At 42.1% G+C, this 26,341-nt stretch overlaps 1 protein-coding gene across 3 annotated transcripts in view; it reads right to left on the bottom strand.

The window, feature by feature from the left end:
- The window catches only part of DUS3L (dihydrouridine synthase 3 like), a 132,761-nt gene that overhangs the window by 77,621 nt on the left and 28,799 nt on the right, over positions 1–26,341 (bottom strand). For all 3 annotated transcript variants that reach the window (XM_085631168.1, XM_085631169.1, XM_085631167.1), the window contains exons 3-6: positions 22,200–22,506; positions 11,762–12,367; positions 5,084–5,125; positions 4,138–4,290 (exon numbers count right to left, since the gene is read on the bottom strand). In XM_085631168.1, the coding sequence (XP_085487294.1) occupies positions 4,138–4,290; positions 5,084–5,125; positions 11,762–12,367; positions 22,200–22,506 (1,108 nt within the window). The remainder of the gene's footprint in view (positions 1–4,137; positions 4,291–5,083; positions 5,126–11,761; positions 12,368–22,199; positions 22,507–26,341) is intronic.

Genomic DNA, 26,341 nt, shown 5'->3' with positions numbered 1-26,341 from the left:
GCACATACCAGCGAGATATGCATTAAACACCTAGTATTTGCATATTTCTCTCGCCCCAGCCCACAAATCCTGTTCACGGTGTTGATGCCTACAGGAAACGGAAAGTAGTTTTTCTTACAAAAATGCACGCGAGTTTCAAAAATAAAAATCCGCTATATGTATAATATATCAAATTACAATTTCACAATGGGCTTTAAAGGTCTGAAAATGTAATTAGCATTTCCAACCCACCATTTTCCGAACGCATTTACGCTAGAAGAACTGTGTGTTAAAATGACAGTCTGTAAACATAAGATGCTCCTCTTTTCTGAACTCTGCCGTTGAGGATGTAGTTCGTGGATGCGGATCCCCATGCTCGAGAGTAGCCTTAATATTCTAGGCATTTTGCCAACAGATGCCAAGTATGCTGAGGAGATGATTCACGCCAGAAACAGGTTGAGTGGGCTGGGGAGGTGGTGCAGCAGATGTCTTCCTGCGTGTGCACTTCCTAATGAGTGGCCCTGGCATCATCAGTAGGTGAAGATAAAAGCACTGAGCAGCCTGTAAACTTAGTGTATTGTTTACAGTGCATGTAGGTGACCGGGCTTATGCAAGCAGGCTCTGCCTCAGTGTAGGTGGGAGCGGTATGAGGGAATGCAGGACTTGTGTATACCAGGCTCTGAACACATCCCCCTGCGTGATTTATGGCCAACCTTTTCACGTTAACAGCATGAGACTGCACAGTTTATCAGTGTTTAAAAAGACAAAGTCAGTTCTAGTTTAAATAACGATGCAAATATTTAAAAAAACTGTAGTCTCTGTTAATTTAACAGGAAATCATGCATTAAATATCACAAATATATTATGAAAATCACCTTGTTAAAAGGTGGGCAACCAAACCATTTAAATCTTACTCTAGCATAACCATGCTTCGTGTACTTTTACAACATATTTTGAGTACAGCATCTCTACATAATCTTGGACTAGATTACTACAAACTTAACAAGCTTTCATAAGGTTTTAGTTTTTGGAATGTGACGCACTATCGTTGCTTTAATTTGAGTCCACATATATGTCGCATTCATGGCCCCGATTATGTAGGACAGTAGTCTGCAAACCTTTTAATGTTGTGACCACCCTCATGGTAAAAGCAAAGTATTAGTCTGCGACCCCCAGAATGAAAACATATTTGTTCACAATTCTTCTATAAAATTAGCAGCTCTAAACATATTTTACTCTTCAAATATTGCAGTTATTTCCCCAAGGGGAGCTGCTTCCCAGTTTAAGCCCTCTGTTGGAGGACTTTGGCTCTTAAACAGTCAGCATTGTGAGACAACCCGGTAATGAGAAAATAGCCCAACTCAGCATTTCTATTTAAATACATGTACCTGCTAAAACGAACATTTAGTAATGGGGTGGATAAAATATTGAGACACTACTAGCAATTTATTATATTTGTGTATTAAGGATACTTTACATATTGAATTGTCTAACTAACAGTTGTGCACATTATTGAACATTCCCAGCAGTGTATGTGGTTGAACCATTGTGCGACCAGAAGTGTTTTGATGACCTTTATGAACACCAGTAAGGTAGGCTAAAGTTTCATTTCTAAAGGCAGTAAGTTTTATATTAGAGACTCCAAAAGCGGGACGTTCCAGTCGCCTCTCCATCTTGACCTGGTTAATGGAAGAACGAGAAGTAGCATGGTGGTACACCTCGAATGCCACACAGGATAGTAACGAGAGATCTGGTCTCTCTTGTATGGAAGGACATTCCTCAGGAGACATTTTAACACTGGGCATGGTAGCCTGAAAATGATCACTTTATTTACAAGGCAATAATGAAGTATGGCTGGACCTGCCCTGGTGTTATCACCCTTCTTGACCTTAAGACCCAGCCTATCAGTCTCATTCTGAATTAACTAAGTGTCTTGAATGGGCCCTTTGGCTGGTGCTCCCACAATTCCACAGATGCAGTCCAATCTGTCGTTTATGAGAAATCTAACTGCTATTTTATGAAGGTCACAGGAAGCTAAGAGTTCTGGACACATTTGTGTTTCCTGTTTCTCTACTAACAGTCTCTGCAACTCACACAAATGTTCTAGAGCTAGGAGGAGGCAGGCCCAAGCAACTGTGATGCTACTGTCCTCATTGCTTGCTCTGGGGAGGCACGGAGTGGTAACCAAAGGAGACTCAGGCCCGCTAGTATGAAATGGGACTTAGGTAGAGGTAGGCTAGAGACAGGAGACATGGCTGGCAGGTGAAGTAGATCAACAAACAGGAGCGCGGAAGTAAAGGAAGAAAGGGAGAGAAGAGAATTGAATTTGTGCCAAAGCATAGAAAAATGGGGGAGATCAATGTAGAGAGTGACATGAAATAGCACGAAATGCTGAACGTGAAATGGGAGTCCAGACAATGTTCTAGAAAGGGAAGGGAATAGTAGGAATGGAATGGAAAAGAGAAAACTATAAAAATGAAAGGAGAACAAAGAAAAACAGGTGTTTAATGTAGGCTTTTGCTTAAAAGCATATTTCAGTCATCGCCCTTCCTGATAAATCAGATAAAAAGTCTCTCTTACTCTACCTCATCAGCCCCACAGCAGACTTCTTGCACGCATGAGGATAATGACTGTAGGATAATTGGCACTAGTGAGCACTGTGAGAGGTTGGCAGTGGTGAGCAGTGGGAGGAATCTGCTGTGCTGGTCAGGTGTGTAAAGAGTTTGCACGGCTGAGTAGTCTGATGAGAAGGCACTCTCAGGTAACAGATTTTGGTTTAATATTTGTAAAGCACTGCAACGACACCTAGAGCATTTGGAAATGGTGTATTTTCTAACCCTGCCTGGGGGGAGCTGAAGCAGGCTAAATCCCTACTACCCCTTTTCTGCCACCACGCTTCTACAGAACATTAACAAGCATTTGCAACGCGAGTTTAAGCTATTGGCATTGTAATTGACAATTCCTTTTATTTATGTTTTAAAAAGCAAATTAAAAAAAAGGATTGTCCTTGACAATGTTAATAGCTCAAACTTGCGTAATTGCAAGACCTATTGCATTGCAAATGCTAGTTCCTTTCAAGAGCTTGGTGTTGTGTCAACCCAGAAAAGCACTGTTAAAAAAAAATCAAACAGACTTTGCAAAAATGCTCGTGTAAAGGTTTCCAACTCCGGATTTACAAATAGGATTAGTTGAGAGGTATGCCTAGAAGCAGGAAAAGGGGATTGATTCAGATATTCTGAATATTTGGTAGTTCACAGTGATTAGAATCATTATCAAACTGAATTTTTTAATCAAGTTTACAGCAGTAAATTAAGAATTTGTATTCATTTTCATAGCACTCTCCACTAAATACATTTCTAAACCTCCACTCCTGGAAGTATTCTCATTTAGTTAAGAAGCTCCGTAGTGCTAACTTATAACTCTCGTTTGAAAACCATTTTCTCTCATTTCATAATACAGAGGCATTAAGTATACTGAAATGAAGCAGTGTAAAAAAATTTAAAACACCTTTTTCGTCAGTCAGTAAAAATTATATTACCTCCAATGGCTTTCAGTGACATTATTTTATTACGCTCTCATTATTTGGGAAAGAGTGAATATTACAAGAAGATGGCAATATAGGAGAAGCTGAAAAATAAAGAAATGGCAAGGAAAAACAGGATGCCAAGAAAACAGAGGCAGACCAGAGACAAGTGTTTAAACAGAAGTGAATGAATACAAAAATAGAGAAACAATCGCTAGGCAGTTGGAGACACATCTTTCAGATTTGAATTAATTGCCAAGCAAGTCTTACAGTTTTAATCGTTCTTGGTTTCAATATCTGCAATCCGAATTTCAAAAAGAGATGTCCTCTATGTTAAATGGTATCTTAACATTTCTCATAGAAAACAGATCTGAAATGTTTAGAGAAATGACACTTTAATGAGGAACAGTTTAACTTGCCTGACTTTTTGTCTTTACAATAATAATTCTCCACAATTCTTTGCATTTGAAAAATCTAAAGGAAGTTCAAAAATCGACAACAAATATATAGAACTTTGAACACTGTTCAAGTTCTTCAACAGGAAATGCTGGCGACCATAAATGGAGGTCATCTGTTGCAAACAAATGTTTAACCAGTACTAAAAAGGAATACGTTCCATTAAAATAATGACCAACCTGAACACCAAACAGATCTTCAGTGTGATGCCGTTTCATGAGCGCCCATTCAGAAGTTTGACCCTGAAGCAGTTTTGAACACATGGCCATTTCTCCGCAGGTGATATCCGCTCCGAAACGTTTGCATATTCTTCGAAAAGGGAGATTTCCACACTGAAGGAAAAAAAAGAGTTAAAGACAATCCCACTCGAAAAACAACAATGAAACTTATTGAAGTATCAGGCATGATTATTTACAGCCAATACAGACTAGATCAGCACAAGAACTCTTTGAAAAGTACAAAAACAGAGAGGTCAGGATTATGTCGATGGTTGCTAGAGGGTCCAACAAGATCAGCAAGTGTACGTGAATACTTCGAGGCAGCATAGGTGATTCTGCTCAATCTATGGAATGTCTGTACCAAGTTGCACAAGGGTTGGTCATCCAACTGTAGTTAGTTTCAGAGCTGGTAGGATCATATCTTAAAATATTACCCATAAAAGAGGTCATTTTAGATAAGGGAATTTTTAACAGACGTGCATGTTGAGGTGAGATGATTTGATAACTGGGATTAAACAGCGATCTTTATTTACGGGGCAGTGTCTTAACAGAAGAATCACTTTGTGATGTCAACATCAAGCACATTACAGTCTGATGTTTAGGAGAAGTGATCTTCATTTGTTGTTGGTTCGGTAGAGTAAGATGGGTGAAGGATGAGCAGATCAACATAGCCATAGGACTTGAAGAGGTCAGTATTACAAAATGTAACCATACCCCTATCTTCATCAGATTAAAAGCAAAGATGAACAACACAAATTTGTCTCATGGTCCACGCATATCTCTCCTGGTTTTTATTAGTGTAATATTCTTACCTCCTGCTGGCTGGATTCATATACTAAATTTCGGTTTTATGAATGTTGCATGTCAACATTTGTCTGACTTGTTAAAGTAAAGATAAGTTACATACCGTGGTTAGAGGTGCGAGGTACAGCTTGTTTTTGAAATCTATCTGTTAAAAAAAAAATGCAGAAATAACAGAATTGAGGAAGTACACCTGCTACAACACATCTTGTCTGTTCTTGCATTAACTCAGTATTAACAAGATAACCAATTCCAAAATGTATTCAATCAGAATAAAGGGAACATACATTAAGAAAAAGCCTTATTGTTTTTTTGACTTCAAGACTGCCCACTCAAAGAATTCACATTGAACTTATGCAGAATACAGTTCATGACTGGAGCAGTCTGCAACTCCTGAAAAAGTATAGAACTGCTCTAATGTAATAATCAGCTATGTAACTGTTGAATGCTCTTATTTGCAATTTACCATGCTTTACTGGTCAGTTGGTCTCCATGTCAATGTATACACACACACGATATTAATTGACAGTGTCTGTCCAGGCTCTTTGCAATGTGGGACCCTGAAGACTACAGCATGAGAGGGGGGGGGCCCCAGCGAGGATCGCGTTCTCAGCGGCCTGACGGCTAAGCTTTGAGGCCTCAGCAGCTGAGATAGAACAGTGGATAAATCACTCAATACTGCATTGTTATAAAAAATTAACCAGCACTAAATAGTGATAATGAGAAATCTCAATAACAGTATTATAGTACGTAGCAATAGTCACACTTTTTATGTTAGAAGAAGGCAGTTAAATAGAAATAAAAATGCATAGACCGCCCTTTGCTCTACCACCCTTAGAGGGCACGGCCGGTAGGTGAAATGTTCTAGAACCATTGATATGGACGGCCTCAACAGCCCAGGTCTCCTGAAAACATAAAATATGAGAAACGTTTATAAAATCAATCCATTCTGGAATAGGAACCGTGACACGTAAACCTCCCACGTTCCAAAATAGAGCTCTACATGGCAATTTAAGCTCAAAATCCTTAGGCCTTGGGTCTAGGGTGGGAGTGTTAGACGGACTGGTTGAAGAGGGAGATAGATGAGGATTAGACTTAACCGAACAGTAATTTAGTCTAAATAGAGGACCCCCGATCCTCTGGGACAAACCGTCACCAGGTGGTCAGACTCTGTGGGATTTGACAATGAGTCAGTCTACCCCCATCTAATGCCGCTAAGGGAGCAAAGCAGTTGTGGGCTAAGAAGGTAGAGTGAGATTCGGGTAAAAGAGCAGAGAGTGAGTGGCCTTGGAAGGGGGCTTGACCAGGTAGAAGTAGTCAAAGGACGCTAAAGTATCCGAGCAGCAAAACTGAGAATTGGTGCAGTGAAACAGATGGAGAACTAGTTCTACGTAAGATGATGTCATCTAAGCTCGGAGATTTAAAGGACAATACTATGCAATCTTCAGCGAGTGTTTTGACACCCCTGCCTACCCATTTCACACTTCTGACCATTTTTATTTTTTTAAAAGAGGGTCCCAGGTAAGCCAGATTTCTTGCCTACCCAGTGTGATATATTTTTTTTAATTTCCCAAGATTCAGGGTCGGCTTCGGCTTGAGTGGGCACGTTCGCCAGTATCCAAACATAAGGTGTCGCTTCAGGGGGAAGATCAAGAGTGAGAAGCCCCACCAGTTATGCTCGGAGCCCACACAATATTTGATTGCACGACAGGTGCTTTAGTCAAATTTGAATTGAGAGTGTCAGATGGTGCGACGAGACCACAGCCGGGATTCCATGGTGAAAGACGACTGCCAGTGGGGTGTAAAAGAGTCTGTGGGGAGAGGTGAAGGAAGCACAGCGCATGCCTTCAATGAATGACAGGTAGTCCCAGAGCTTGTTTTCAGCTTCTGTATATCTAGACAGCTAGTAATCAGTTTTTCCACTTGTAGTGGCCTTGCAGAAAGAGAATCTAGTGAAGTCTTGACCAAAGTTTAAAATGCTTGCACTGAGGCAAGCAAAGACTTAAAATCTTCCGGGTCCACCCCGGGTGGTTTGGCTCTGAACCTATTACTGGTTCACTTGGAAGATGCCTCGATAATTGCAGGCCCTCTCAAAACATTGGTGAGCAGTACTTTAATAGAGGTTCCTGGGGTCTTCATATGCTGAGGGGAGTTTGGGATAGAGAATCAGAACGGGAAACCGTGTTAATACAGACAGAAATATCTTGAACACAGCCATTAGCCAACTTTCCCACTGCTGACCCAGGAATACCACCATCACATCCAGAAAGGGTATCAGAGGGAGAGTCCTTATGAATGGAAATGGTGGTCTGGTGACAAGTAATAACTCACTCGTCAACATGGGTTAACTCTTTGTCAATTACTCCCATTGCGCAGGTTAAAAAGTGGAGAAAGCAAATCTTTTAATCACCACCTCATAAAACCCTAAAGGAAGAGACGACGGTGTGATGGAGAGGCGTGTGAGTGCATGTGTGGCTGCAGCTCTAGGCAATAGATAGGGGTACTTTATAAAGTTGAAACCTAAAATATATAAATATATATATATATACACACACACATATACACGCTCAAACACAATACACACACACACCTGCCTAAAATCTAGGTAAATTACTCAGTAGAGTCTAGAATTCTATAGGTCAAGTCGAAGGGATGGTGAAAATAAAACACATTGGCCACTGTTCACCCTATGAGACAGTAACAGTGGAGTATTTCAATAAATGATCTGTGGCATCTTGGATTAAAGTGCCTCATCTTTCTTGGGTTGGGGAATTTTGATGAAAATACATAGAAAATAAAGAGTAATTGTACAGTTTGGCTCAATATTCTTATCAAGGTGTCCTGTTAAACCATAACTGTGAGGCATAAGGCAGAATGGCTTGTAAATGTGACCATAACCTTAAGATGGCAATACAAGACCATATTACACGTTGGCCATTGTATGTTTTTTGGGGCACCTCACATAGCCATGAACACACAGATCGCACCCCTCGCCCCCCCCCCTTCACACCAAGGAACATAAACAACCTTTGAGGATCGAAATCTGTATGTAGTGGAGTACGCAATAGGATTGAATGTATATGTACATTTAAACACAGAAACCTATACAAATACACACACACAAATTTACAGGGGTCCACTAGTGCAATTGTTTTTACAGGTTAAATTTGAATCATCCCTTGCACACACATCCATACAAAAGAAGAGAGCATCTGTTTCTGAGTAGGTTTCTTAAAATGTTACTTTTCTGGAGTGTGGCTCTTGAAGGATAAGTGAGGGCGTCACCGATGCAAGCAATTGGATGTGTAAAGCGACAGCATAATCTGTGACACAAAAGTGGAGATTTGCCAATGCACACAGGCATACCTACACACATTCTAAATAAGTGAGCATGGATGGGAAGTTGTTTTTCCATTTTTAAAGGTGGGTTTGTCCTGCTCCCTTCACTATTCAATCCATTCCCGGCTCGTGATTTGTCACAGATCTTTTTCTTTGCTTTCGGATGATCTCTCTGCTCTGCTTTGTCTCTCCGGTTGCCAGCACTCCAACAAACAATTTTGCTGCTTGCTGTGCTTTGGCACTGGTTCCGGTAACCCACTGCGTTGTCATACCATTTACTAACTCTCTGCTGTTTTACTTCCTGCTTTCTGTCCCGGTTTTTCCTCTGCTGCTTGAACCCAGCACTGATCCTTGCTATGCTTCCTGCTCCTTGATCATTTCCCACTCTGGTGCCTGCTCACTATTTTAGACTAATCGAATACTTGCTGTTTACTATGCTACTCACTCCAAACTCAGTGCCACCTCCTCACAGTTTTTAACTTTTCTGCTTGGTCTCTAATCTCGTCTTTGCTGTTTTAGAACCGTTCCCTACTTTACTTCCTGTTCCAAACCCTAAGCCGTGTTTCACGTTGCATTCCATGTTTCAAATTCTATGCCTCAGGTCTTTATCGGATCTGTATTACTATGCTATTCTAATTTTCTGATATTTTAGTTTCTTCTCTCTCAGGTCTGTGTGTGTCTATTAATCTCTCCCACCCCTGCACTTCTGAGGTAGGTCTTGCTGCCTATTAGGTATTATTCATCTGTCTTGGGCATCTCTCTCACATCTCGCCTTATGTCATGTGTGTTTCTGAGCTCTCCTTGATGTTTTAGGTCGCCGTCATCTTTGTATATCATGGTTTCCCTCTCTATTCCTTTCCATCTCTCAAGCCTCTCTTTTTGTCTGGGAGGGGGTGGTTAGTAGAGATGATGAAAGGGGTTTGTTTGGCCTTTTTCCCCAGCTATGCAGATGGTGGAGGCGGATTGGTATGAACAGCCTCACCCGGATCCAGAATTTTGATCCTGGAGAGTGGCATAAGCTGGCCAGGACCTAATGTCCTTTCTTCGACTATCTCCTGTGCACAACAATGCTTATTGGGGAGCAGAAAGAGGAAGGGATGGAGAAATTAAAGCAATAATTCATTTCACTCAGCTTTGCCCCTTCCCAATCCTCACTTTTAGGTTGAGCATGGGCAGCGCATGCGCTGGTCTGGGAGGCATATTGTAATCCGACACTGTTGCTTGCAGCACCTCCCATCTTTTCCATTTTTTCCTCTTCCTGCCCATCATACGGGTTTGCATTTGATTGGTTAGCATACTTAATTAGTCCCATCTTTTCGTGTTTCGGACACTCCCAGCACACTGCCCCTGCTACATGTGGTCTTACACGTTTTTTTAACCTACGTTCCTTTCTGCACTATTTTTTGGGGGGAGGGAGCGCCGACGGGGACTTGTATATCAGCGCGTGTTTGCTCTTGCCTTTCACAAGTGTAGCTGCTGCCTGTGATCTGAGGTAAGATTCTGCCTCAGACCGTTGTCACTCATACTGCTGCACGGGCTGGAGGAGACTTGCATTCAGCAGCTGCCTTGTCTTCTAGCAGACATCATAAAGGACCCATTCTTTCATTTTGATTTGCGCACACCCAGCCATCCACTCCCCCCGCTCTCTTCCCCCTCTCCCTCCCTCTTCTGCAATACCATGCACCTTTGAGGCTCTGCTGCACCACACTGCTTATATTAAATGCTTTTACTTTGTGTTATTATTTGTTTCCATACTAAGGACCTACATATTCATATGCATGATATTCATATCTATGACCAGACTGCGCTAGCGCATACAAATGGGCTTTATGTATGCCATTCTGTACATTCATTACCACATGGCCAGTTCTCTGCTTGCTTTTTAATAAATCTGCGACTTAAAAAATAAAATAAAAATAAAAAGATTTGTTTTCACTTTGTCTTGCTTGTTCTTGCCTTGCCTCAAAAGCACACCCCTCCCACCTCCGACACAGCATGGCCGCGCACAGTGATACTTTCACTTTGGACTCGTCTGCTTACAGTGTTGTTTGTGGAATTTCCTCCCAAGAACCCGTCCCACCTCCCGACACAGCATGGACGTGCACCTTTATTTATTCATTAACAGCCTGCTTTTACTAAACATTTACATGTAAAAAGTTTTACCGGTTACGTTGATGCACTGCAAAACATAAAACATAAGTTAAAAACATTAACATTTACAATGCAAATATCCCGAACTTTCACAAATGCAAAACCTATTCCATTGCAAATGCTTGTTTATGGGGTGCACAGGCAGCTGTAGGACTCTCCTCTACTATAGAAAGTGCTCCTACCAAGGGGGTCATTATGATGTCGGACGGTGGTGTGGTGGCGATCCGCCAGACATCTTTCCCCGCCTGCCAGCCATTTACCCCACCATATTACAATGGCGGGGGTACAGCAGCGGACGGAAAGACCAGGCAGGCAATCGTTACGTGCGGATCTGGGGGATAATATGGTGGCAGTGCCGAGCAGGCACCACCATCCATATTATGATGAGTAATTTTCAGGGCCTTTCCATGGTGGCGTTGGCGCCATGGAAAGGCCGGCGGAAATTGCTTTTGGGGCCCGTTATGGGCTCCCGGGGGGGTTAGGTGGGGTGGGGGCTGCACTTGGGTGGTACCTATGGTACCCTCCCTACATAGCCATACACAAGGTGGCAGGCACTGCACGGTGCCCGTCACGTTGTGCATGGCTATGCACAACTTGCCTATTTAACATTGCGGCGGGTACTGCCTACAGCACCGCCCGCCGCAATGTTCAATACCAGAATGCGCCCGCCAGTGTGGCGGGCGCATCCTAATTGGCCTTGCGGGACCGCCGCACCTCTGGCAGTCAGCCCAGTTTTCCATTACGGTGGCGGGCGGACTGTCGTAATGGGGCCCCAAGTGTAGTGACAGGGAAGGGCGAGAAACCCATTAAGAGAAAAAGCTCCAAATGTCGGGGAAAAAATTGCCATCAATTCACTAGAAAAATAAATCCCTTTTTGCCTACAGTAAGATTTGTACATGCGGTCTTCTGTTGGGGTGGGCAAAAGGGGAGTAGGAAGGGAGTGGAGGAGGGTTCTACTTACTTGACAAATAACCCCCCCTCCCAAACAAACATAAAAAGAAATGCGTATCTATTTCTCTAAGTTGTGTTTGCGCGATAACTTGTTCTTGTATTTTTTAAGATTCAGCTAAGGAGGGTATTTTTCTCCTAGCCTCCCCCCTTGTCTGCACCATGTCAAGAGAACACTCAAGGCACAGGTTAAAACGTTATAGCTTCAATTATTTATACAACATTGGCATTCTTGACAAACAGGCTTCATCCAGAATAGAATTTTTGTACGTATGTAAAATAAATACTTTTATTTATTCAAAGAATTGCGCAATGGCATATATTTTAAACAAAAAAAAATACTCACCTTCTTCTTTTCGCACAATCGGATCTTGACAACATCTTCGTCTGTCAATGGTCCTATGGTTTGAACTGAAGTTTCTTTCTGTGCACCTAGACTGAGTTCTTGAGTCACAGGACTCTCAGCTGCCGCCTGAGAGACAGTCTCACAAGTGTCCGTTTTAAGGGGTTCCGTGCTGACATTTAGCTTCTCCTGGAGTATTGGTGTAGCATCCCCACTGTTTTCAACCTTTGCCAGGGGAGGGTCTAAACCCCGAACTTCCCCATCCACAGGTCCTGGTTTTCTTGATGAGTTCATCTCTTTTAGATACTTGTCCGATTTTTCAAAGGATACTTTTCGCTTCCTCAAGCGGTGCTGTAGATCCCTGTCAATATGATTTTTCACTAATTCTTTGTTCTCCCACAGCTTCTGAACTTCCTCATTAACTAAATTTTTGCAATTTTCTCCCAAGTGGGCTTTGGCAAACCTGCACGTGAGACCGTAATTGCACTTTCCAAATGTCTCAAACAAATAACACTTCTCCCCAATGTCAGAAGACTTCTCTGTCATATACTGGTCGATATCATGTAAATATTTACACTTGTCTCCAAAAAAGCATTTACTGGCACATTCCTGTAAATGAAAACAGAAACTGTGTTAATAATCAGAGTACCATTGCTCATTAGTGACCCCTCTAAGTTGTGCATTGCAAATGAGATGGTTAATAACTGATTATCCATCCCTACGGCAGTCTAGGTTTCATTTAACACAGTGTATTTTAAAAAGGTACATCACCTATAGAATCCTACCAAAAATGCAGCACTCACTAGAGGTAAGAAAATCCTCTAATGTGTAAGTAACTGGCAGCTCCGAGCATGAACTTTAAGTCATACATCAGGTCAAGCAAATCATTCCAGTACAATCAATCTGTTAAAGCCCCAACCAGAAGTGCGACAGGGAGGTCCCGGAGAATGCGAAGGCTGGCATAGGAGTAGACACAAGTGACAGAAATACCGGAGAAGATTTTTAGGTCAAGTAAGGAAGATATCCTAGCTTTCTATTACAACAAATTGTAGGTAGTGGATTTGTGAAATGAACAGCAAAAAACATTCTTAAAACCGAATAAAGGAATTACATTAAAAAGTCTGGGGCAGGTTGAAGGTAGAAAAAGAAATTTAAGAGCTCAGGTAATTAGTTTAATTAAAATAACTGGGGTTTAGTCAAGACCACTAGAATCATGTGATTTTGTGGCTACAGTTTTTTCTACGTAATAATGGACTTGACATATTTGCGACAGAACCTGTTATCTGTTGCATCATCTGCAGATTTTAACAACAAAATTAGTTTCTAGCTCAAAACTGATAAAAAGTTACTAAAATCACAACAACGTATTTCAGCACAATAAATAAAGGTCATCTTTTTGTTGCTTATTGCTGTATTTGGGTATTACACCGGTACTAATGAGATGAAATGTATGCACACATTGTTAACAAATGTAAAAATGACAAAATAAAGTAATATTCTCACATAAGCTGTATAATTAGTCTTTTCTTGTCAAATAATTTAGTCAACACTTCCACATGATTTGACCCTACCCTGCCCCCATAATTTAGTGGCCCTGGGTTTAGTTGGCCCTTCATACCGCTCAATGCTGTGCAACTGGTTAAGCACCAACAATAAAGGCTGCTTGGGAGCTAGAATAGGCTTCAACTGATGGGAGTCAGCAGGAGCTCCCCATGACAAAGTTTTTATTCCTCTTGAGCGGTAATGTGAGGGTGTTACCAGTTAAGATCTAGAGTGAGTCCTTTTAATGGACAAATGCGTCTAGGTTAATTCAAATTACTTAGTACTAAAATATATACATAAACATGTATATTGTATATTATCAATGCACATGCTTGGATCAACCTCTCTTTGCAATCCTTACTGCATCTTTTAAGATTTCGCAAGTCTCTAAAATATCCTTCTCTTTCAAACCCAAGTCTCCCCCGTAGTCACAACTATTCACCTCTGTTTTCGTGTTTGATTCTCACTTTAGCATCAGAACACCTGCAGGTAACTGCACTTTATAAAGGAAAAATCAGATCAAGCCATATAAAAATGCACAGTGTATTTTGCTTAAGGATGGGAACTCGAAGCACTTTAAATCCACACTATTCCCTTCAGTGCCAACCAGGATTCACTTCGGTGACTCTCTGGTCACGCACAAACCTCTGCACTAATCGCATTAGCTAACGGACTTTATTACGTAAAAGAGTACATTTTCGACTGATTAGTTTAAGTTGCGTTTATTTTTTAATTAAGGTAAGTGCGTTTATTCTCTAGGAAGTTTCCCCAATGGTAAAAAAAAAGCTAAATAGTTACTGAATAGTTTGTTTTTAAACACATCTTTAACTTCACCACCCCTCACTGACTGTGCCCCCAGAGCACTCAGGATTACAGTTCAATATTTTTAATCTACATCAGCTTCCGCATATAAATGAAAACAGCCTGGAAATGGCCCAAACAAAAAAGGTCACGCTTCGTGGCCATCTTCATTTACAAGTCCTCGCACAAGAATTTGTGCTCTCCTGGGAATGCATTAATGGATCCCCAGAGAGGCGCACCCCACAATTTGAAGACCACTGCTCTAAGGTGTTAGGCTGCCAGTAACATTTCCATCATATTAGAAACGTTTATATTATTCTCGCTGCTAACGACATGCATTAGTGCTGTTCTAATCATATACTGTGTAGTTATTACTCATGTATTAAGCAACAGAACTGAAATAAACATTAAAAAATATAGTGTCTTTTCTCAGTGCAGTGCTTGTTTTTGCTATTCTATAGTATGAAATTGGGTTTGAATTAACATTGCACCCAGATCCCTTTATAGGGCTGTTAGTGACCCAGAAAGCACGGAGACCACACCACCAAATAGGTCAATTGGGGTTGTGTGGAGCTACAATAACCTTGACTTTCGCGCTCAAGCTAAGTTTGGGTACCTGTGGGTGGAAAAACTTGTAAAACTAGGCCAGAGCCCTAGCTTATGCAACAGCACAACATTTCTGAATTATTTTAACATTAAGTCTAGGAGAGCCAGACTTGCTGCTAATGCTTGCTGTTATCTAGCCCTGCAAAGGGAGGTAATTGCTAAAAGAAAGGAAACTTTCCAAGATAAGAACGGTAGCAAATATGAGTGCAAAAGGCCCAAAGGGAAACCCCATCAGTCTTGTACAAAGAATGTTAACAATACATAAAGGAATAGGTACTATCAGGGGAGGAATCACCCAATTGCTGGCATGCTGCCTATTTGCGGTAAGAAATCCTTGAGATCTAGCTGCATCACTTGAGGTTCTAATATGCATATGGGAAAGGCCTTGTGTAAGGACCATCAATCCTGTACTGTGAAGTCTAACATGTGGGCTCCCTAACCCAGCAGAGAGACATCGTATTAATAGTCATTTGCAGTTAAGGATTGGGAAACGACCTATCCAGTAATAAGTTATTTGCATTCTACTTCTGCAGTTTGTTCGGAACACTGGGCTCCTCTGAAAACAGACCTTCACAAATCTCCAGTCGCTTGTGACCAATGTCTGGTTAGACATTCTTGGAGTGGGCGCATGTTCAACCTGGAACTACAACAATACAAAATGTCAGTTTCATAATCTCTCTCATTGCCGGAGGTCGAAACATCTGGTAAAGGGGAAGAAGTCTGTGGAAGGACTTGACCCTTCTACTAACTTTCCCGAACGGCTCTGCATACTGATGCAACTTGCAACCAACAGGGGCATACTATAGCCCGAGCTTCGCTGACTGAATACCTCAGATTACTCTTCACAGATTTCCATTCTATCAATCATCCGAAAATATGGAGAATTAATTTTAATGTGGAGCCTTTTTTATTCCTTGAAAGCTATTTTTCTTCAACGATCGAAACCTCATTGAACATCTAAAATGCTTGAAGATCTAAAATGCATATGGAATATTTCTGAGAACTCAAACAATACCTTGCTAAGCCTTGAAAAAGTTTCATGGAAACGAAACATTGCCGGTTCATCGCTAAAGTGGAAGAATTAACGTATCAAGCTTTCCATCAATGCAATACAACATTGTCTGTCTTCGAATATATGACTTGTATGTATTTGATTGATGTGCCAAGTACCCTGAACAGTAAATATAATCTTTGATGTATATCTTTGTGAATAAAAAACTTTTTGTATGAATCAAAATTGAACTGGTTTGAGTGCCAAGGCCTACTTTCAAGTTTCTGACATTTCCATTAAGTCTTTTTGAACCATAGTGAACTACACCTTAGTTAGTGAGGTGTAAATTATTGACCTTGAGGGGAACCAATACTGTATAGTCAAACTCAATGCACATAGAGAGTGATGTGCTACCAACTAGACCACTACTACCATCTGTAAATATTGTGAAGGACTTGACCCTCTATGGGCTGGGATAAGCTTTCATTTTCCCAGTTTAATCAACAGTCTAAGGAAGACTTATGTTTTAAGGGAAAAGAGGTGTGATTTGTTTGGGCTGCTATGGTGAACCCTAACTGGTGAAGAATGGTAACTGCATGTTGAGTAGGAGCAAGGCACTGGCCTTGACTTTTTCCTTTTATGTGGAAGTCGTCCAAGTATATGAACACATGGATGTGGCTGCACCAGAGATGCACCACCACAACTACCAGATACTTGGTGAAAACCTTTGGATCTGCAGTAGACCAGAAGGTCAGACCTTTGAATTTGTAATTTATTACACCAAACACAAACCTCAAACACTGGTGGTAAGGAGGATTTGTGGGAATATGAAAATACACATCCATGAGGCGGAGTGTTGTCATATAAACTTCTTGTCGAAGAAGAGGAATACATTTATGGCAGCATCGTAATTTCAAAACGATTGGATGTGATGAACCAATTACAGAAAGTCAAGCGAGTATACTCCTTTGTCTTCCCGATTGGATGGTACCATGTTGATTACTCCTATGGATAGCAACGCACAGATTTCCTCCAACAGCAGTTTGATGATCCAGAGCCATGCTGTATGTGTTGCAGTGGCATGTGGAACCTGAGGCTATATCCTTGGGTAACGGTGAGAAGCACCCACTGATTTATTTGAGGTTATACACTCTTTCCTTTGGATACCTCTATCTTTTTGGTATTGTCCTTGTTTTGCATGCTGACCTTCCAGACACATTGGTGAGGGAGAATAATACTGTGGTCTCGTAGAACTACAGGCTGATTAAGCGCTTCCGCATGTTTGTGGATGTCTAAACTACTGACTGGATGGTTGGTTCTGCATGAACCCTATTGCCTTGTGAAGACCTTTCGTCTTTTTTTTCCTCTCTCTAGCATCTCGTCCTTCTCAAGGCCACATACATGTCCAAAGTCAAAAGGCAAGCCAATGAGATTTTGTTGTGCATCTGGCCTACAACCAGATAACCTCCACCAGACATGGTGTTGGAGCAGAATGTTAGGGTTTATTGGTCTAGATGCAATATCCACAGCATTCAAAGCACATCTAATTTTGGCAATGGATATACTTTCCTTTCCTCCGCAACCTCACTAGCTCATTTATGATAAGTCTCTGGAAGATGTTTTAACAGCTCCTCCTCTATTTCAGCCAACTGGTCCCTGATGCCTCAGGTGAATAAAGCCATGGGGTTAGAGATTCTACATTGTATCGTAATGTGACTGTGCATCCTAATGTGGCTGTTTTTCCTGCAGAGTCTATTTTCATGCTCTCTTTGCCAGGAGTCAGTGCATCTTTAGTGCCATTCATCTGTGTTCTTTTATGAGCAGTGTATACTACCATGTAATCAAATGGCACTTCACCTCTGATTAAAATAGTCTCTGTAGAGCAGGTTTGCATTTTTCTTCAACACAGAGGATGGCCGACTACCCTCAATTCTACAGGGTCTTTGAAATTGCGTGGAGCATTTTAAGATAGTCTTGAGCATTGAAAGGAATTGCGTTGTGTGCTTAGTTTGAGTGTTTGGATTAGAAAATCATTCTCCTTTTCTTCCACATGCATGGGGCTTTGGTGTGTGATGCTGATCTTTCAATAAGTATGTCGAGCTGAACATCTGGTGGTTATGTTTTTACACAATCTGGCTCTAGAAATGTGTCATCTTGAGGATCTATCCTATAATCCTGTATGTGCCCTCATGCCAGTCTGTGGTATCTAAATCCTGAACTCCAGGCAGTATGTCAGGGGTGGGTCTTTTACATCATCTCAATGTGTGGATGCTTGTCTGGTGATCGATGAGGAGGAGGGTTAGGCAAGGCAGAATCTGCTTCCCCAAGGTCAGAATTCCTCTAAAATTCCCTCCTTAGAAGTGGCCTTCCTCTTTTTTTGAGGGACGGGGGCTTTGTGTCTTCGAGGGAGGAAGGAGATGGAGTTTATTTTGTTGGAATTGCATGCTCTATGGTGACAGGTTCCTCACTATATGCTGAAGGTGATGTGTGTGTGTGTGTGTGTTGATAGGCACCAAAGATGCACTCAGCTTTGATAGTTATTTCAGTGTTGAGGGTATGTGGACATGCTCTTAGACTTGAGCTGTAAGCTTTGAGTCAATGTGTTTGCAACACCGAGGCCACTTTTTGGTGCTAACTGGTCTCAACGCAAGTGGCTTGAGAAGACTGCAGATGTTTTGTCAAGAGTGCTTCCTCGGGTAACGGATGGAGCTCTCTGCACCGTCGTTTGATTTGGAGTCAGAACTCAGCTCGAACCCTGAAAAGGTCGATCCTTGTTAACTTTTGGTGCAGTTACTGCCCAGGTGCATTGGTCTACAGGGTGAACCCAAGATGTTGTCTTTGTGAATGCTTTGTGTAGCTTCCAGGAGATGTTTCTCCGGAGTTAGAGTTCAGGGAGGAGATGCAAGTGTCACTCCACCCCTGCCTGACCTAACTATCAGAAGGGCCTCTCATTCTGTCAGAGACCACTCATTCGCCATCCTCGGCCACCACTGCTGAAGGGCACTCAGTGGAGTCTTGCTGCCGTTTTTCATTATTATGTTGCCCACGTTGGACGGCTTCTGCACTGGATTGCATTTACAGCTCGGAAGGCATTACAGGCCGAACATGCACTTTTGATATGGCCCCATGGTAGACAAAAGTTACACACCTTATTCGACTAAGCAAATGTATGATTACAGTAGGGGTAAAATTTAAAGGATGTTCACTACTCCCCAATTACCTCCAAGCAAATAAGTGTTGCACAACTGTCAATTAAATCGGTGCTGAAGCATACAGCGGATCTGAGAAGTAATTGGCAGGAATATTCTTAGGCTGTCAATAGTTTATCTTGCAATTCTTGTATGTTCCTTATTTTTGCCAGCGATGCCTAATCTTCTGCCATTAAATTGCACCCTTTGGTGCACAATGGTTTAGAGCATTCAACAACATGTTCAAATCAGATGGCAGAGAGAACATAATCTGAGCTGGAGTGTATCCTGGTACATTGTGGATTGTAGACGAAGGTCTCATGAGTCATCTTGATATCAAAAAACACACTTAATGGCTGGTGTGTGCAAATAATGTGGGGTACAGCCATACATGTTTTTTTTTTAGTTTTGCCTAATTACGATAATAACATTTAAGACAAGGACATCAGCTCAACTAAAGCACAAGTAGATTTGAGAGTTAAGGGTTAACAATTCGATAAAGCATTAATTAAGGATGCCCCACATACAAGTCATTCGTAATTATTTCTATTAATGACTGATGCCTGGCAACGAATTCACAAACTCAAATGTTGGTATATGGGCTGGCATTGTAGTGCTACAGGACCCAGAATCGGTGGTGGAGCTGGTGCTATTGCAGACAGCAAGAAAACTATGACCATTTTGTATTTTGGAAGAACAGAAATTGAATCGAATAAGGAATGACCATTAAACTGCTGGATAAATAATATCGCCAATTGTGCTTGTAAGCACACGCATAACAGAAAATATTATATGAGCGATGGGCGAAGACAACTGAAGAAAAAGCTTGTTCTGGGTATAATGACCAAACATGGTTCTTCATGTGTTTATAAATCAGGAATGGTAGGTGGCATCAGTGAGTAGAGAGGTGGGTGGCAAAGGGAAGAATATGTCACCAACATGGAAAACAGAACTGACATGACAGGGTTTTTTTTTTTTTTAGAGAACTTCATCTACATTAGAAAAAAACAAATATAATCAGATTCGTTGTCAATAAGAAAGGGAAACAAATACAAATATCTGCATCCTGATTATCAGACTTAGTATGTAATGTAATGTAATGTAAAAAAGACTTCTATAGCGCATACTGTCACCCCACGGGTATCCTGGCGCTGAGACTTACCCTGCTGTCAGTGTACATATAGATGACCTGCCCACACGTATTGATTAACTCGTATTACTCCTCCCTCGGGAAAAGCCTTGTCTTTAGACTCTTCCTAAATGGGAGCTAAGTTTGAATTGGTCTGATATTTAAGGGGAGATCATTCCAGAGTCGTGAGGCTGCTACACCGAATGCTCTGCCACCCGTCCTAATCTTCTTAAATCTCATTGTGGTCACCAGATTTGTACTTGATGAGCGCAGGCTTCGCCTGGGAGTATACCAGGTACATTTTTCCTGCAAGGATTTCGGACCCAGTCCATGTACTGCTCTAAACACAATACAAAGGGCTTTGAATTGTATTCTCTGACTGATGGGTAGCCAGTGAAGGTCCTTCAGAGCCAGAGTAGTTGAGGATCTACCCTGCCTATTTAGAGCCAATTTGGCTGCTATAGACTGAATCCTTTGCAACTTCCGTAACACCGAGTTAGGTGCTCCCAGATACAACGAGTTGCAATAGTCCAGCCTGCTTAATATTACACTCCTCACTACTTGTGGTCTGGTTGTAGCAGGCAGCATCGGAAGGATCTGTCGTAATGCTCTTATCAGGGAGAAACATATGCCAACTGTTTTAATAACTAGTGACTCCAACTGGAGGTTATCATCCACCAAAGTATGTGCATTAAAAACTGTTAGTTTCCAATTAGAGGCAAACATCATTGCTGTGTGCATTGGGCTAACATCGGTTTCAGAGGTCTATCCAGTACTCCTGTCCTCATTCCTTCATAGTGAGGTGTAGCAAAGTGCTACATGGAGCCTTTGCAGTATATTTTGACCTTTGCTAAATATTTAAAAATATCCTAAACAAATGTTAAACATTATTTTATATATTAATAAGTAATTGAAGTGCGAGTGAGTGTGCAGTGCCAGGTACACAATGGGACATCAGTTTGGTTGCTGTAGGATACAGTGGCCCTGGTGCTGTGTCTTTGATGGGCTCTGTATTAGCAGAGGCACTGGCTGCTACCCATTAGGTCGCAAACTGAGTATGTGTTTGTGCAGGCCCCTAATGGATCAGACACTAACCAGTGATACATGATCGAATTCGGGCCCAGAAAAGACGAGTGCTTTTTCCTGCTTGGTTAGTGACATATACTGTTTAAAAACCTGCTCCTCTTGAAAGCCTGCCATTCCTATAGGTCTTGCTATCAGGCAGGATACACATTACTGCTCCAAAGTCTGACTGGCGGCAATTACATTGATGTTACTTATAGCAACAGTTCTTTATTACAATATCAAGAAGAAAAAAAGCATGCCAGTGACTAGTCAGTGTGTTTGTATATTAGGAGTGTGGTGAATTCCGCAGGCCTAAAGTCTTAGCCCGAAGGTTTAAGGTTAAAACGTATAGATTAAGTCTCATGTTTTGTAATTTAAACTTAAGGGGTTAGGCTTGGGTTTAGAGCTTTAAGGTGAGGGACAGAGGCGGGAACAAACCTAGGTGCACGACATCATGAGGGGACAGGATCATCACAGGGCGGAAAGAAGGCAGCTGGAGGTGAAGCCCAGAGGGGAAATGAAAATGAAGAGGAGGTGGAAATGATGGGCAAAAAACTGTTGTGATAGTGCCAGGCAGATGGTACAACGTGCTGTGGAGAGCAGTGACAGCAAGCAAAATGCAGTCAGGTGAAAGACCAGAGAGGCCCGTGGAAATCATGGATTTGCAACTGTACCAGCCTGTCATGTTAACATGTCAATCAGAAGTGGAACTGCTATGACCCAGTAATCAAGACTTGCTTAGAATTATTTCCTACCATCAAAGGATGGAAGTCTGCTGTTGCTACGAGCAATGAATAATGAATGGACTGTCTGATCAGCAGAAAGCTGTTGTTAGGACATCAAGCATTAACTACTGTGTCGGAGTGGTTAGATTCTGCAGCATTTTGCCTCCACGTAGAGTTTGGGGGGGGGGGGGGGGAGAGATCAAGCCAATTCTTGTATGTATGGAAGGACGATAGGAGGGAGAGGCTTGGTCGATGATTCTTGTGGAAGAAAAATGAAGCGGAGGCGAGCCAATCTTTAGCATTGGGGAGAAAGGGACATAACCTTTACAGATGTACCGATTAAGGGAGAAAATTGATGTTTTGGAAGGTTCTTCCTGCTAAAACACTCACATACCTGCTTTATCGATGGGCACAGGCTCCTTTCAACATAGAATGTTGGCTTCTGGTAAGGTCTTCTCTTGTTTTGCCCCCGAGCTCTCTTCTTCTGCATAGCGCCTTCAGTTTCCTTAATGTTTTGCTCTCTGCAGTCTTCTTGCGTGTCTGACAGCTTGATCTTTTTCGTTTCAGGTTCAGCTGTGTCATTGTCAAGAGTGGAGTCTGGAGGGGGCTCTTCAGAGACACCATCAGTGCTGGGATCTGTGTGCACCTCTTTCCCCTCTGCGTCAATGAATTTGTGAAACTGTTCTTTAGTTGTTAGATACCTGAACATAAAAAATATATTATTCGATCCACTACGAGAGCTGGCAGATACAAAGGCTTGAGATCAAAACATGTTGTAATGCAGTAAGTCACTAGCATTCATTAGAGTAGGTCTTTCAAAGGTGCAATAGCAGTGAAGAGCGATGGGGGCAAACTTTTTTTTGCTTACTAAGCAATTGGACCAATAGAAAGGAAAAAAAAATCCAAAGCTAGCATATCTTAATTGAAAGAACTGAAACTTGAGGTGGGAGCAGAATTTCGACAGTTTGTTAATCGTACATAATTTCCAGTAAAATAAAAGCTCAGCGAGGACACTACCCTCAATAAATACACAAAGAAATCCACCCCTGGCGTGGCAGCAAATGCACATATGGTCCATATAAAACTCCAGAGGTCCAATTGAAGTAACCCACTAAAATTAGGCATCATTATGGCCTGGCTTTTTGCCAATATCCCTAAAACCTAAATTCCACGCCCCGCAGCCTCTGAAGATGCGCTGGATGCCTACCTGCAGTGGCTGGTGCCTGTGCCCTGCTGGACACACCGGAATGCCAGCCGAGGAGGCCAAACGTGTCTCGCCCTAGCCGGCTTAAGCGAGTGCTCAGTGCCGGGAGAGGGTTGGGCCCTGCCACACGGAGATCCGCAGTGACGGGCGGGCCTCGGGCTGCTTGTGAGGAAGGAGAAGGAGACATGTTCGCCTCCGGACGGCTGCTGCGTCCCAGGGCCTACTGGGGCGCCCGCCTTCAATGCACTGTGGCCTAACGGAAATGGCGGGAAGTGAGAGGTCCTTCCCTCCTCCTCCCCCCCCAGCGCCCTGCTGGGACTGTACTCACTAGAGGGGAGCCACTGCGAGGGCCTGTTGATGAACTCCTGAAAGTCTCCAGCATTGAGTGCTGATGACTGGGGCCCTGCCATCTAGCGTCACTCTGCCCACTGAACACCCCTAGCGGCGGGGCAGGCGCTGGGGGACCCCTACTTGGGCCCTGAAGAGGAGCAGAGGTACACTGGGACCGCACATGCCAAGTAGTAACTCCTCTCATTTGCTAATGTGACTGTGCATCCCTAGTATGGTCATGTAAGTTGAGTGCAACTGCAGGTTGATTGGGCAGTGGAGGAAAGTAGTAAAACATAAGAATATGTATTAATTGGGCATTTACAATCAACACTTCCATTCACCTTACTGTTGCAGGCGCAATAGAAGATGTAAGAGGAGAGTGACATGGAAATGAGGGCCATGAAGATGGAGCAGCTGGACTTGGATTTTTTCCAAGGACACCCTGTGGAGGGTAGCAACAGAAAGAAACGGGAGACATCATTAACAACTAATGCGCTACTACGCATTCCATTACAACGCGAACCATTACATCGCAAGTCGTTACAATAACTTGCTGTAGGGGTCAGAAGGTGTTGGATTTACAATCCAACACCTTTCTGTAGTAATCAAGCCAGGATCCAAGAGGTGGTTTTATGTAGATTTATTGAGGTTGGATACAAGATGTAGTTCAGATGAAGTAATCCAGTATTAAACAGGTGAATAACCCCAATGTAGCCCCACCAGGAGCAACCTTCCAGGTGCTCAGCCCATCTCCAACTGTCCATTCCCACTCCCAACATTCCATGCAGCATCACACTGTGAGCATTCCATTGGCACATCTTAACCATACCAAACCAGGATACTACACATACCAAACCAGGATACTACATATCCTCCTTTGTTCCAACAAAAACAAAAAGGAACGCCAAAATCTTGAATGATAAGAGAGAAAAAGAACAGAAGCTAGACACAGAAACGAGAAGACCAGAAAGCACGAGAAAATAGAGGAAGAATATACTGAAAGAAGATGAGAGAGAATAATACAAACCACCCATCTTCCCTTCCAAGGCACGAGAAAATAGAGGAAGAATATACTGAAAGAAAACGAGAGAGAATAATAGAAACCACCCATCTTCCCTTACAAGGATAAGATAAGATATAATGAAAGAACATGAAGAAGGAAAACATAAAACACCCATCTTCTCTTCCAAAAAAATGAAAGAAGAAAACCATCCATTTATGACTGTCCTCTGCACAACCACTGGCCAGGTAGAAATACAAGACAACAGTTCACATCCGGAGAAAACAAGACGACAGAGAAAAAGCAGAAACATAATGCTCACTCTTCCCTGACGACAGCAAGAAAAAGAAATAACAATACAACGAATACAACTGGGCTACAGTGTGCAAAACAAAACTAAGACAATTGAAACGCCCAGAGTAACACGACCCATGCTCTGTGGCGACTTAGACCACACACCCACCAAGGGTAACAACGTTTGCATCTGCATGGGCAACCTCACGTGGAGGTAGATGTGCACTTATTGAAAACAAAACCATTGCCAACACTAAACACCTTAAGAAAGGTAAGACGTGCACTACAGTGAGAGCAACTAACAAATGATATGCTGTCCACCTACGGACGCACCTCGACTAGAGGTAAAAACCATTATGCACCAGATAATGGGGAAAGACCCCAAAACACACCTCCGGAGAGGTCAAGAATTTGTGCATTTGAACACGGGACAAACGTCCGTGCGACAACCCTCAATTAGAGGTCAACTGATGTGCACCTACAAATGGGACCAACCCCAAAACACACCTCACGGAGAGGTACAAAAATTGTCCACGATTGTGCACTGTGTGGTAAGTTAAAAACTTATTGGAAACAAATGTGCACTGTGTGACGACTACTCAAATGTAACAAAACGCACATAACAGGTTCTGGAAATTGACCCGTCACACCATTAAAAGGTCATTGAACAGTCAACTACAACACAAACAGTGTAATAAACAAAATACGACCTTGTATGCAGTGAATAACTGTAAACTGTAACAGATTAAACTCTCAAAACTGCATACAAAAAACAGAAAGGTAGAATAATGCTGATGGACCCACAAACTCATGTGAGAAAATGCCACTAGATGGCAGCGCAACTCATAACATTGACAAATGAATATTTGAAAAGAACATTTCAGAATATTTAGCAATACAACGCAACACTCGAGTAAGAAACGCTATCTAAAAAAAAAACAAGTCACTGGCCATATTTTATGCACATGAGCAACCTTGAGAAAACAAAAAAAAATTATCTCACCCAAACAAATTATTAGTAAAAACGAGCGAGAATTTAAATGCTGCAGAGCGTCTATAATGCGACAAGGACAAAGAAAATGTACCTATGAGTCCAAAGTAACAACTAGCTCAATCCCATCCTCGTCGCCATAAAATTGTAGTAATCAAGCCAGGATCCAAGAGGTGGTTTTATGTAGATTTATTGAGGTTGGATACAAGATGTAGTTCAGATGAAGTAATCCAGTATTAAACAGGTGAATAACCCCAATGTAGCCCCACCAGGAGCAACCTTCCAGGTGCTCAGCCCATCTCCAACTGTCCATTCCCACTCCCAACATTCCATGCAGCATAACACTGTGAGCATTCCATTGGCACATCTTAACCATACCAAACCAGGATACTACACATACCAAACCAGGATACTACACTTTCCTGCTGTTGCACAAACTGGAGTAGGAATAGTACATTATACTATTCTTAAGTCTAGCCGCCCCCTACAGCAAGTCATTGTAACAACTTGCGATGTAATGGTTTGCGTTGTAACAATGCGGTCGTTGTAACAACCGCATTGTAATGGAATGCATTGTAGCGCATTCATTGTAAAGAGATATATTCAAAGGAACACTATACCTGTGAGATCGCACAATGTTTCAACTAACAAGCGTGAAACACTGTGCCAGCAGACTCGTGTTCACCACCATTACAACAGAAGAGGACTTGGCACAAA

This window comes from Triturus cristatus, chromosome 10 (assembly GCF_964204655.1).
Source record: "Triturus cristatus chromosome 10, aTriCri1.1, whole genome shotgun sequence".
Taxonomy (NCBI): Eukaryota; Metazoa; Chordata; class Amphibia; order Caudata; family Salamandridae; genus Triturus; species Triturus cristatus.
The sequence above is the reverse complement of the archived record's forward strand: the minus strand, read 5'-3'. Positions and strand labels throughout refer to the sequence as shown.